Source organism: Callospermophilus lateralis, chromosome 9, assembly GCF_048772815.1.
Source record: "Callospermophilus lateralis isolate mCalLat2 chromosome 9, mCalLat2.hap1, whole genome shotgun sequence".
NCBI classification, from domain to species: Eukaryota; Metazoa; Chordata; class Mammalia; order Rodentia; family Sciuridae; genus Callospermophilus; species Callospermophilus lateralis.
In genome coordinates this window covers 38,604,072-38,616,598 of record NC_135313.1, presented here as the reverse complement: position 1 = coordinate 38,616,598, position 12,527 = coordinate 38,604,072, and the positions used below count along the sequence as shown (strand labels likewise).

The window sequence follows — 12,527 nt, the reverse complement described above, 5'->3', positions numbered from 1 at the left end:
AAGAGTTTCAAAACCAACTCCAACAACTGAGAATATTGAGAGCCCAAGCTGAGAAGAAGAAACCAGCAGAGAAAGAGAAACAGAAGATAAAGTTAAGAGGAGAATCAAAGGTCTAAGAAAAAAAAACACAGGATAAATTTTCCATATGGAAGATAATATTTTTATTCTTAACTAAATTAGTAGGTAAGGGTAGTGAAAGTCATTACCAATAGATCCTTATATTAAAGGGGTTACCTGTAACATCGATCCGTGAGTGGAGTAATAACCAGCCTAGGGGAATTACCCAGATATTCATACCCATATCGCAAACCAGCATTGATCATTTTTGTTTCTAAATTATTTTCCTAGGATAAAGCAGACAAAATTAAATTAGGTCAATATAACAACATTTTAAACAATATGATCTCAAGCTTTTTAATAAATAATAACATAAAGTAGACTTCTTTAAAATGTATTTGTAAAATTATCATTTGCTTCAGAAGAATTCAAAAGCTAGTTTCCATAAGAGAAGTAATTGAAGTCAGTGGTTTTAATTTTTCCCATCGAATGCTTTAGAATTTGTCCCTTATTTCTCCCATATTTTCTATATTTCCCCCCCAATATAGAATGAGTATTATCATCATCAACATTTTCTAGATGAGGAAACTGATAATTAGAGTAAGGAACTCGCCCAAGGTTATACATCTGGTAAGAGGAGGAGCTGGCATTTAAAACAACGACTCTGTTACCGGAGCTTCTAACCACCATATGCACCGACACTTAAATGGTTTCCCAGGATGCTTGTTCTTGCCCCTCTTGTCTTCCTCTCATACGTCTCAAGACTTCCACAAAAGCTTGTATGCTGAGAACTTCCAAGTGCATTTCTCCAGTCACCTCCTCTCTCTGCCCATGCTTAGCAGGCCACTGTACAAACTGTTCCTGCTCTCCCTGCCTTCCCCGTCATGATTACCATCACCAGCCACCCATATACCCTGATAAAATCCTTCCTTACAGATCATTCCTCTAGATTCTGCCATTGATCAATGATAGGAAAGTTTGATCTGTACATTCTTTGAATGTACTAGGAATCTAAAAACTGACTAATCCCAACATTTTAAAAACTTTAAATGAATAATTTTTAAAAATTTTTGTTTATTTTCATATATATACATTTAGGTATATATACACACACACTTGGATAGAGATAAAGCATAGATATTAAAATATAGACGTAGATATTGACTGTCTTATTCTGCAATACGGAGAATCACTTATATAAATATAGTCAGTCATCAGCAAGAAATTCTACATTACTATTTCCCTTGTGAGCAAGCAAACACAAATTAAAAAGCCATGAGCTGAAATTGCTATGTAATAACATTCAGTGGGAGCACTTACTTGCCAGTAGTACCTCAGCTGACTTAACCATTCAAAGTTATTGTCATCACTAACATTTTTTTTCACAAGTGCTGCAAGGACATCTCTAGCATGGACGTCCAGTACCACAAGGGCTCCCAGAGTAACACGATTCTGCTTGGACAATTTGCCACGGACCAAAGTGACAATATCATCAATTTGTCTGTTACATTTTTCCAAATATTGCTCAAGAGCCTTAAAGAAAGTAAAATAAGATACAATTTCCCAATGTGATCAGAATAATTTTGAACAAAACCATTTTAAACTAGTATGTATATAGGGTATTCTTGGCATTTTATCATAATTTTCTATATGATAGTTTTAAAATAACATCTCTCTACTACTACAAAGGTATTAGGCAAACAAGTCCAATCTGGCAAGATATAGTGGATATATGTGCTTTATATCAATACAACATCCTTTCTCTGTTCTCTGTGATTCTGTTTGGAGCTGTCTATAATATTCCCCATCTCTGTGGCAACATGAAGTGGGCATGTGGCACCTAATGAGAGCCAATCACAGTTCTTCCCAGGGATTGCTATCCAACCAAGAGAAAAGGTGCTTTTCACTAGGCTAAGCAGACTGTCAATATGCCCTCATGAAGATACTGAAAGTCTTCTTTCTCTTTCAGAAAAAAAACTGCTAGTAACTAGCAGATAGATGTAGATGGTGAACGAGGGACTACTGCAATGATGAAGCCCTGAGGCTCTGACTCTTTCTCTTCCTTTGATCCTATGAGTCCTTCTAAGTTTCTTGCACACATTTTCTGAAAGGGGTTTATATCACTTGAGATGAAAAGATACTGCTCTATTTTGGAAATGATTTGAGTGTGTCCCCAGAAGGTCCGTGTGCTGGAAGTTTGGTCTCCAGGGCAACAGTGTTGAGGTGGTTGAACATTTAAAAGATGGGGCCTAATGGAAAGCAACTAGATCATGGACATCACCCTCAGAAGGGATTAATGCAGGCCTCCTGAGACTGAACTAGGTCCCATGAGAATGGGTTGTTATTTTAGAAGGAAACCTGGCCCCTCCTTAATCTCTCTTGTTATTTATTGCATCATGTGATCACTCCCTCTTGCACACACTCCTACCATGATACATGCATCATGTCTGCTATGACCAGAAGGCCCTCATCAGAGTCCAATCAGATAGAACTGCCCAATCTTGGATTTGCAACTTCCAAAACTGTGACTGAGATAAACCACTTTTCTGTATGAAGTACACAGGTATTTTGCTATGGACTAAGATACTAATAAGCAGAACATCACATGGTTTAGTTTTCTGGAGACCAAGACTGCTTTGGAGTCTCTCTTCTGGTAGCTCAATCTAATAAATAAGTTCAAAACAGAAGAGGGTTTAGGATGAAAATCAAATTAGCATCAATGAACACCACTGTGTTTAAGGGAATTGTCAATAGGTTTCACCAGGTCATTTTATCCACTCTAAAAATCTTTAATAAACAGTGTACACTGAAGAATTTATTTCACTCTTTTAAATCCATTGCTAAGTGTAAGATTAAACTGAAAGTAAGGCTTTCCAAGAATGAAAAAAGTTTAAAAGATAAGATCTGGAGATTGAAGGTTTTTCTATATAGGACACTTGTCTTATTCCTTGAATTATATTATCTTTGTTTAATTGTTATTTTTAAGAGAGCTCTGTATTTAAAGGTTTGGTGCTTAAACATTATTCCATTTCTATTATTTACATGTTTAATTTGCTAGTAATTTTCTTAAGAAATGAAAAATGAACTTTTGTTCCACCAATGTTTAACCATATAAATATTTAATTTCTTTAACCTAATTAATAAATTTAACTATATTGAGCATAACATAAGTAAGGATAGTTTTGATCCTAGGAATACAAGCTGTGCCAATTGGTGTATCTTAGCTTCCTCAGCATCAGTAAAATTTAGAATCTTTAAGAGTCTTACCAGTTCTCACATACTATTGTGACGCAAAATAAAAATGTAACATTTGAATTTATTGTATGTACAAATGATATGCCCAGAAGAATGAACTCCTCTACACTAAAAAAACAGATTTGAAATTAAAATTTAGCTTCAGATTATAATAAACCAAGTTTTTTAGGACTGTGTTAAATGAATCAATGAAATTTTTTTTGATGAAATAAATTGAAAAAAATCATTTACACTGATAACATTTTTGTTACATTTCATTCCCTATAAAACAATCTTATTGTGAGCCAATGAATCTGAAAATAACTAGTATAATATTCAACTAAAATAAACCTTACCTAAAATCTCACAATTCTATCATACTTAGATTCTTCTATCTGTACCACTATACACTGCCTCAAAATTATAGTAGTATTTACAATATCCTGGGCTCTGGGGAAGTAATAATTCTTCCATTTATTCTATACTCCCTGTAATGCTTGACACAGACTAATTTTATAATCAACAGTCATTGAATAAATAATTGTAAACACAGATCCTGTGGTGAACAGGTCTTCTGGGAGCATGACAGTATAACATGGTGCTTGCTATAAGGCACTCAGCTTTCGGGTGTTTGCAGAGAATGGAAGCACTCTGTCTTCCATGAGATAACCAAGAGTCTTCTGCTGCTCATCTGAAGTCATCAATTTCACATATGAGCCACTCATTCATAAGGGAAAAAAAACTCTTAACATATGGAATATTAAAACATATGCAGGCCTACAGTGACAGAATCTCATATTAATTTTTTTTAATTCTAGAGAACACTAAAGCATGTACTGACTCCTCATGATGCTGCTACAGAACTTGAATGACCAGAACTTGGATGAAATATGACAGGGACATATCTGGAGAAGGGCAGATTAAAACAGGAAAATCACAAGCAGATGAAAAAGAAAAGAATTTTTGAGGATGCATGAAAAGTTTGATTTCATGCCACAAAACTTAGCTGTGAAAGTATGTAATTAATATTGTAGCAGCCACTCAAGAGAAAAACATAGTTTCTATTCTGGCATTCTTGGTAACTGGTTCCAGACCTGCACCATATAATATCATGTAATAAAAATGAACAGAATAATAATGTATAGTTAACCCTAGCCCAGTATCAGTGAAAACTTTTTAAACTACAACAGCAAAACCCTGGAGGAGTCAAGATGGCTGATTAGAGTGGGGCAGCATTTCTCCTAACTTGGCTACCCAGAACTCAAGCAGCAGGAACACTATGTCTCCCCATCTCCCCGAGGCTTAGAGTGAAAAATCCTGAGACTGGAGGGGCAGTCTGCCCTAGCTGAACCAGAGACTGTTTGACTCATTAATCAGATCTGAAAAAAAAAAAAAAAAAAAAAAAAAAAAAAAAAAAAAACCTCTTGCCCTGAGTTTTTCAGTCATCTATGGAGGACTGATCCAGGAGTCCTCTTGGTTCCACAGCATGGTGGAGCCTATGGAAACTGGAAGGCCAGATTTGTGAGTTTTCAGCTAAGTCTATATAGGCCTTTCTGAGCCTGGCAAACCTGTGGAAAGTCAGACACTGGGAGCATGTTGCCCAGAGGAACACAGGTTAGAGAAGCTCAGGAGAACTAGGCTCCATGAGTTCTGTGGCTCATAGGGACTGACAAGGCTGGCTACAGCAGGTGGGAAGGCTAGAAGAGAGGATGTGAGGGATTTTGCTCTGGGTTTGCTCATTCAGCCAGTTTGGTACCCTCCAGTTCCCAGAGCCTACCTGGGCCAGCACTTGCCCAGTCCCAGAACCAGCCTGGTTCCCTGCTCCCTCTGCAGTCCAGCATTCATTAGTCCCAGGGACTTACTAGGATCCTCCCCACTCCCCAGTCTCCCAACCCCCAGCACCCACATCAGCCCACCTTTCTGCCAAGTAGACCCGCAGCATAGCTGCCAGCCCATAGGCCTACATGCCATGTGGCTGCTTTGCCACCACACCTGCCAGGTCCAGCACATAGCCTCACTGCTGGCCCATAGGATCCAGCACCAGCCCTTGATCCACCTGCCCCATCCTCCATGGTGGATCAGCCTGAAGCCTAGTCTACCCACACTAATCTCCCAAGAAGGGAAATTCAGAAGTCTTAAACTCCAACCTTTGATATGATGAGCAACACAATAAAAAGGAAGGATGCACGATTCATGGCCCATACTCCCATGTCTAGATTATACCATAAAAAGAAAACCAGGTGGGCACAGACAGTGAACACAGAGCTCACTGACTATTTTGTCCACCATAGATGATACGACTCCTTAATTTCTTAACATTTCACCAAGATTGTTGTTTTGTATTGTTGCTTATTTGTTGTGGTAATAGTTCTGTTTTGATTTTTGTTTTTGGGATTCCATATTGGATGTTTGTTTTATTTGAATTTGTACTAACTGATTCAAGGAATCCTGTACATATTCATATTTGTTTCTCTATCCTCATTTCTAGCCTTTTTTCTTTTCTTTTCTTTCTTTTTTTTTTTTTTTTGTCATTGTAGTTTTTTTGTTCGTTTGTTTGTTGTTTTGTTTGTTTTTTTGGTTTGTTTTTGAAGGTGTTAGTTTTCCATGCTCTGTATTTTGAGGGTTAGGGTTTCTGATTCTGTTTTGTATCATCTTTATCACTACTCTCTCTCTTTTCTTTATCTTGACTCCCAAATTCCATTCTCTCTCCCCTTTTATATTCTATGTTCCTTCCCCTTTCAAATTAACATTTCCTAAGTAACCACTGCATCTGCCCTATTCACCCTTTGAAATTGCAAACATGTTTCCACCTTCCTGTCTCTTTTTCTTTACACATACTCAATTCTATCCTTCAGACTTCTTAATACAAATTGAGGTATAAAACATCTACACCTACCACCAATGTCACAGAAATAATTAATAGAAAAAAGTCATAGATAACACCTGTATTGTTTGATTTTAAACCATATATAATACATGATTATATACCGTTTTTAGTGCTGGAAATTGCTGATCCACTATCCCTACTACATATCATACCAATTAATACTGAATATCAAAATAAGAACTAAGGACCTAGTCTACTGCTATATATTGTTTGCATATATTGTTACTATCATTGGGCTGCCCTACCCCAAGCAGTAGAATTTACTAAATAATCAAAATCAGAGCTGAAAGCAATAAAATTGCAGCAAAAAGAAATTCAGAAAACAGACAAAACAAAAAATCAATTATTTGAAAAAACAAATAAAATCAATAAACCCTTAGCCAACCTAATGAAGAAAAGAAAGAAAACTCAAATCACTAAAATTCACCATGAAAAAGGAAATATCATCATAGAGACTAATACAGACAGTAATCAGAAACTACTTTGAAAATGTAAACTCCAATAAAATAGAGAATCATGACTACGTTGACAAATTTCTAGAGACATGTGACCTACCCTAATTGAAACAGGAAGACATAGGAAATTAAGCAAAACAATTTCAAGCAATAAAATTGAAGATGCTACCAAAAGCCTACCAAGAAAGAAAAGCCCAGGACCAGATGGATTCTCAGGCGAATTCTACCAGATCTTCAAAGAAGAATTTACACCAATCATCTTCAAATTATTCCATAAAATAGAAAAGGAGGGAACCCTTCCAAACTCATTCTATGAAGCTAATATCACCCTGATACCAAAACCAGACAAAGACACATCAAGGAAAGAAAACTTCAGACCAATATCCCTCAAGAATATAGATGCAAAAATGCTTACTAACATACTGGCAAATCACACACAGAAACATATTTAAAAAATAGTGCACCATGATCAACCTTTGAAAATGGAAAGACCTCCCATGTTCTTGTATTGTCAAAATGGACATACTACCAAAAGTCATATACAGATTTAATGCAATTCCCATTAAAATTCCAATTTCTATTTCATAGAAATAGAAAAAGTAGTCATGAAATTCATTTGGAAAAATAAGAGGCACAGAATAGCCAAAGCAATCTCCAGTGATAAAAGTAATGTGGGAGGCTTCACAATTCCAGACAAAGGCACCATAAACACACATTGGAGAAAAGATAACCTCTTCAACAAATAATGCTGGGAAAGCTGGAAATCCATATGTAACAAAATAAAATTAGACCCCTATCTCTCACCATACACAAAACTCATTTCAGACCTTGTGCCTACTAAAAGAAAAAGTAGGCCCAACTCTCTATCATGTTGGCTCAGGAACAGACCTTCCTCAATAAGACTCCTACTAAAGTGCAAAAAATAAAACCAAGAATCAATAAATGAGATGTCATCAAACTAAAATGCTTCTTCACAGCAAAAGGAACAATCAAGAAACTGAAGTGATAGCCTACAGAATGGGAGAAAATCGTTACCACCTCTATACCTCAGGTAGAGCATTAATTCCAGAATATACAAAAAAAAAAAAAAATCAAAACACTTAACACCTAAAATACAAATAACCAAATAAATAAATGGGCAAAGAAACTGAACAAGCACTTCACAGATGAAGAAATATGAATGCTCAAAAAATATATAAAAAAGTGTTCAACTTCTCTAGCAATTAGAGAAATGCAAATTAAAACTACACTGAGATTCCATCTCATTCCAGTCAGAATGGCAATTATCAAGAATACAAGTAACAATAAATGTTGGCAAGGATATAGGGAAAAAGGTACTCTCATACATTGTTGGTGGGGCTGCAAATTGGTGCAGTCACTCAGGAAAGCAGTGTGGAGATTCCTTGGAAAACTTGGAATGGGTCCACCATTTGATCTAGTTATCTACTCCTGGTCTATATCCAAAGGACTTAAAATCAGCATACTACAGTGACGCAGCCACATCAATGTTTATAACAGCTCAATTCACAATAGCCAAGCTATGGAAACAACTTAGGTGTCCTTCAGTGGATAAATGGATAAAGAAAATGTGGTATATATACAAAATGGAATATCACTCAGCCATAAAGAAAAAAATATGGCATTTGTTGGTAAATGGATGGAACTCGAGAATATCGTGCTAAACAAACCAGTCCCACTGATATGTGCATGCTAACCAATAACAAGGGAGGGTAGGAAGGGGAAGTATACAAGTTCATTGGATTAGACAAAGGGGAATGAACTGAAAGGAGGGGGCATGGGAATAGGAAAGACAGTAGAATGAATTGTACATAACTTTCCTTTGCAGATATATGAATGCACAACCAGTATAACTCTACATCATATTCAACCATAAAAATGGGGTCAAAATTGTAATGGATTACAATCCATGTATTTAGAATATGTCAAAATATACATACTGTCATGTAATTTCTTGTAAAGACAAGAAATAAAAAAAAAAACCAAAATACTATTTTCATCTATACGCAATTTGGGAAGAATTACAGGCAAGTAGTTTAAGCACAGGTACCCATTGAAATGGAAATAACCTACACTGGATCTTCCTGTTACTGCCTGCTTGGCATAAGACTATAGATGTAATAAACACCACATTAAATCTGAAGAAATTTAGAAGATGCATAAACACTTGTCTTGGTGAGTGACAAAGTTGGTTGAATGGGCCAGGGAGTAGGAAAAGAGATCCCAGGAAACTATGCTCTCCCCACTAGCCAGACTTGGTGAGAGAGTAATCCCTCTGTATAGGGAGGTTGGTGAAATGGTAGCTTAAGAATGAAAAGACAAAACAAATTCTCTGACCCCACTGAGGATAGAGAAAAATGCATGTGGCAAACACAGCCAGGGCCCAAGAAATATCCCCCAGTGCTTACTGCTTTTAGGGAAACCCTGAGTCCCCATTGCTCTGGTTTTCAGGAAGAAAGATGTTTTTCTGAAAAATGTCTACAACCTGACTTACACCCTAATTCCTTCCTGGAAAGAAGTAAGTAACATGTTGGTAAACTGCAGTAATTTAAGCATGTGCTGCTCAGCTTCTTTCTCTTTGGGATCTGCCTACCCACAGAATCATGTATCCCTCCCAAACTCGGACACTTTCTAATGTTCAACACTGCCTTAGCACTAAAGACATAACAAATTCCACATCAAAAAATGTATTTAAAATCAGTGATTTTAAACTAAAGATCTACAATTGCTAGACTGATGGGTCAACTGTAAAACTGGCTCACTTGAAAATCCTATCTCAAGGGTAAGATGTTTGCATTAAGTCTAATTTTGCTTTTTAGTTAATAACAGCCATCCAATTAATTTTTAATTCAGATATATGAATATATTAGAATATTTAAATATTTAATAATAAGCATCATTCAAAATATCACTTATTGAAAATCAATACATCAAAAAAATCAAACATCAAAAAATAGTCAAAATAAATCATCTGATCCCTTGTCTATATAGGATAGTTTTATTCAAGGCATAAAAGAGAATTTTATTAGTCTGTATCTGTAAATCTTTATGAGTTTAGGGGGAAGTTTCTTAGTTGTTTTGTTTTTGGTGGTGCTGGGGATTGAACCCAGGGCTTTGAGCATGCTAGGTAAACACTCTACCAACTGAACTATATCCCCATCCTTTAGTCCTCTATTTTTAAAGGCACACAAATGTATGTAATTACAAGATGGAGGATCAAATACCCTTAAATTTTGCATAATGTGAATAAATAAGTGGTTTAGACATAAGTTTTAAATAATTATTTTTTAAAGTTTTTTAATCTATTATATAATATTTTTATTTAAGGAATCTATAATTTGACTTGTAGCATAAAATAGATTTTATGTGGACTGTCTTTGTTCTATTTTGTAAAATAAGCATATTCTGGAAAAGGCAATTATTGAAAAAATTGGGGATGATAAAAGCTTACCTCTAGCCCCAGTGGAATAGCTGTTTGTACTTCTTTTGTCCAAAAGGTTTGGGATACACAGAGAACAGTCTGTCCAGGCCATTCTCTTACCCAGTTAATTCGTTCATTTTTTGTATAGGCCAAAATCGCATCTAGAATTACCTAATTAAAAACAAAATACTAAAAATGAACCATTCTGAAGAAGTTATAAAATGAAGAGTTAAACTCCTAAAATAGACTAACTAAAACTGCTCAACTTTTTACAACATTCTTAACAAATTATGGAAGATTCACATAAAGTATCAAAACTCAGCTATCTAAACTCAATTTGATTCACATACTTGTTAGCAAAGCAAATATATCACATTTACTTTTGCTGATTCATTGTCAATTTGTAGGAATCACAGTAAATCAGGTAATCATGTGACAAGTTTTAGCCAAAGACATTCTATCAGTTTGGAGAAGCATGAGTAACTTTATTGCAAAATACAAATTCAAAAAAATGCCAAAATGAGATCCATAAAATTTAAGGCTAATGATTTTCTTTTGGTTTCATCAGATTTTCACTCAGCCACGTGCATATGTGAAGAACCACAGTGTTCTAAAGTGTCCTATGTTCCAGACCTCCCTCCCTCCCAATCCTGTATATTTTGACTCCCAAGGCAATGATGACAGGAACAGATGTGTGAATTCTGTCATGGAGAGTTGAGAGCTGTAAAGCTAAGAAGTCTAATTTTATGTACTTTGCTGCATATGTTCCCTGGACTGGTATGTCTACTTTTTGTACCAGCCATTAGTGGGGAAACAGTCCAGTTTATCAAATGTACCAACCAAAAGTAGTAACATTCTTTGACAGGTGTATGAATTTCAAGAAAACTGTCAAAATTAGATGTTTTAGAGAAACATATACAAATAATTCAAACTTTTGGGATTTCTAGTCTATCTGGGAGATTTATAAAACCAAACAAAGATAAAGGACAGAGTGATGGTGATCAATAACAAAAAAAAAAAATCTCTAAAAGCCAGAAGCCAGAAAGGGCAGGTAAAAATGGACAGCTAACTGAAGGATGGAAGAAACAAAAGTCTAATAGAAAGGCAGAGCCGAGAAATGCCAGGATGGAGTAAATATGTAAAGGACACTGTGGGGAGAACAAGAGGAAGACATTAAAATCTGAATCACAAAATTATATGTAGTTAGACGATGAGAAAAATTATAATATAAAATTCCATAGTAGCTCATTATTGTAACTATGAATACTATGTTTATAGTGTATATTTATATATGCAATGACATCGCAAGCATGCAAATACATATAGTACAACATAATAACACAATCTCCTATTTATAGTATTTTATGTTGCATTTACTTGATTATTTTACCAACAAAAACTTGCACATGAGTGTTTTGTGCAGATATGTATTTCCTATACAATTTCTTGCTACTACATCTTAATGCTCTAAGGTGGCAATCAAAATATTTTCTCTAAGCACTTTGACAAACAAACTTAAAAGAATAGTTCAAATAGTAACAGACATGTCTACAAAAATGACATCATTACATATACATCATATATGTATATGACATCAATTAGGAAACCATATAACCCAATTTAATGTTGCCAAATTCATCTGCATTGCTAATGGCTACATAAATAGTCATGCTATTTCTCAATACCACAAGGTCTATGGAAACTTATTTTTCTTTGGCCCAGTGGTCCTACACATGAGAAGTTATAAAAAAATAGCTAGTTCGATCAAACAAACCAGCTATATTTATAAATACATTCATTTTAATGTTATTCATAACAGGGAGAAAAAAGAAAATTGCAAAAGATTTCACATTTACTGAAAAATATTATTAGGGGAGATATTAAAGCTATATTTAGGATAAGAAAGAAACCTTAAGATACTTGGGTGACATTAAATGCCTAGATTCTAATAAATTTCTTCAATAATATGAAAGAATATAAAAAATTAAAAACTAATTAATTATGCTCCCTTCCCTCTCTGTCTTAATCATGATTTTTATTCTTTTTTTTTTTTTTTAGAGAGAGAGAGAGAATTTTTAATATTTCTTTTTTTTTTTTTAGTTTTCGGCGGACACAACATCTTTGTTTGTATGTGGTGCTGAGGATCGAACCCGGGCCGCACACATGCCAGGCGAGCGCGCTACCACTTGAGCCACATCCCCAGCCCGATTTTTATTCTTTATGAAAAACTTAACTTGATTACTAAGCCCATATTATAGAAAAAAAATTTAAGTGCTCAATCTATTTGTGAGAATGCCTTGAAATTCTCTACTAACATAAAAAATAATTGAACTAACAGTGTGATTTATGAAATGTGGAAAGCATGAAGTCGGCATTACTTGAATGATATATTATGCTTTTCTGATGTTGTAGTGTGTATTTTACATAGAGAACAATAAGATTCATATCTATCAAG

General features: G+C 35.1%; 1 protein-coding gene across 1 annotated transcript in view; it reads right to left on the bottom strand.

The window, feature by feature from the left end:
* The window catches only part of Dnah7 (dynein axonemal heavy chain 7), a 289,014-nt gene that overhangs the window by 167,555 nt on the left and 108,932 nt on the right, over positions 1 to 12,527 (bottom strand). The window contains exons 21-23 of the mRNA XM_077110312.1: positions 10,103 to 10,233; positions 1,378 to 1,590; positions 235 to 344 (exon numbers count right to left, since the gene is read on the bottom strand). Of these exons, the coding sequence (XP_076966427.1) occupies positions 235 to 344; positions 1,378 to 1,590; positions 10,103 to 10,233 (454 nt within the window). The remainder of the gene's footprint in view (positions 1 to 234; positions 345 to 1,377; positions 1,591 to 10,102; positions 10,234 to 12,527) is intronic.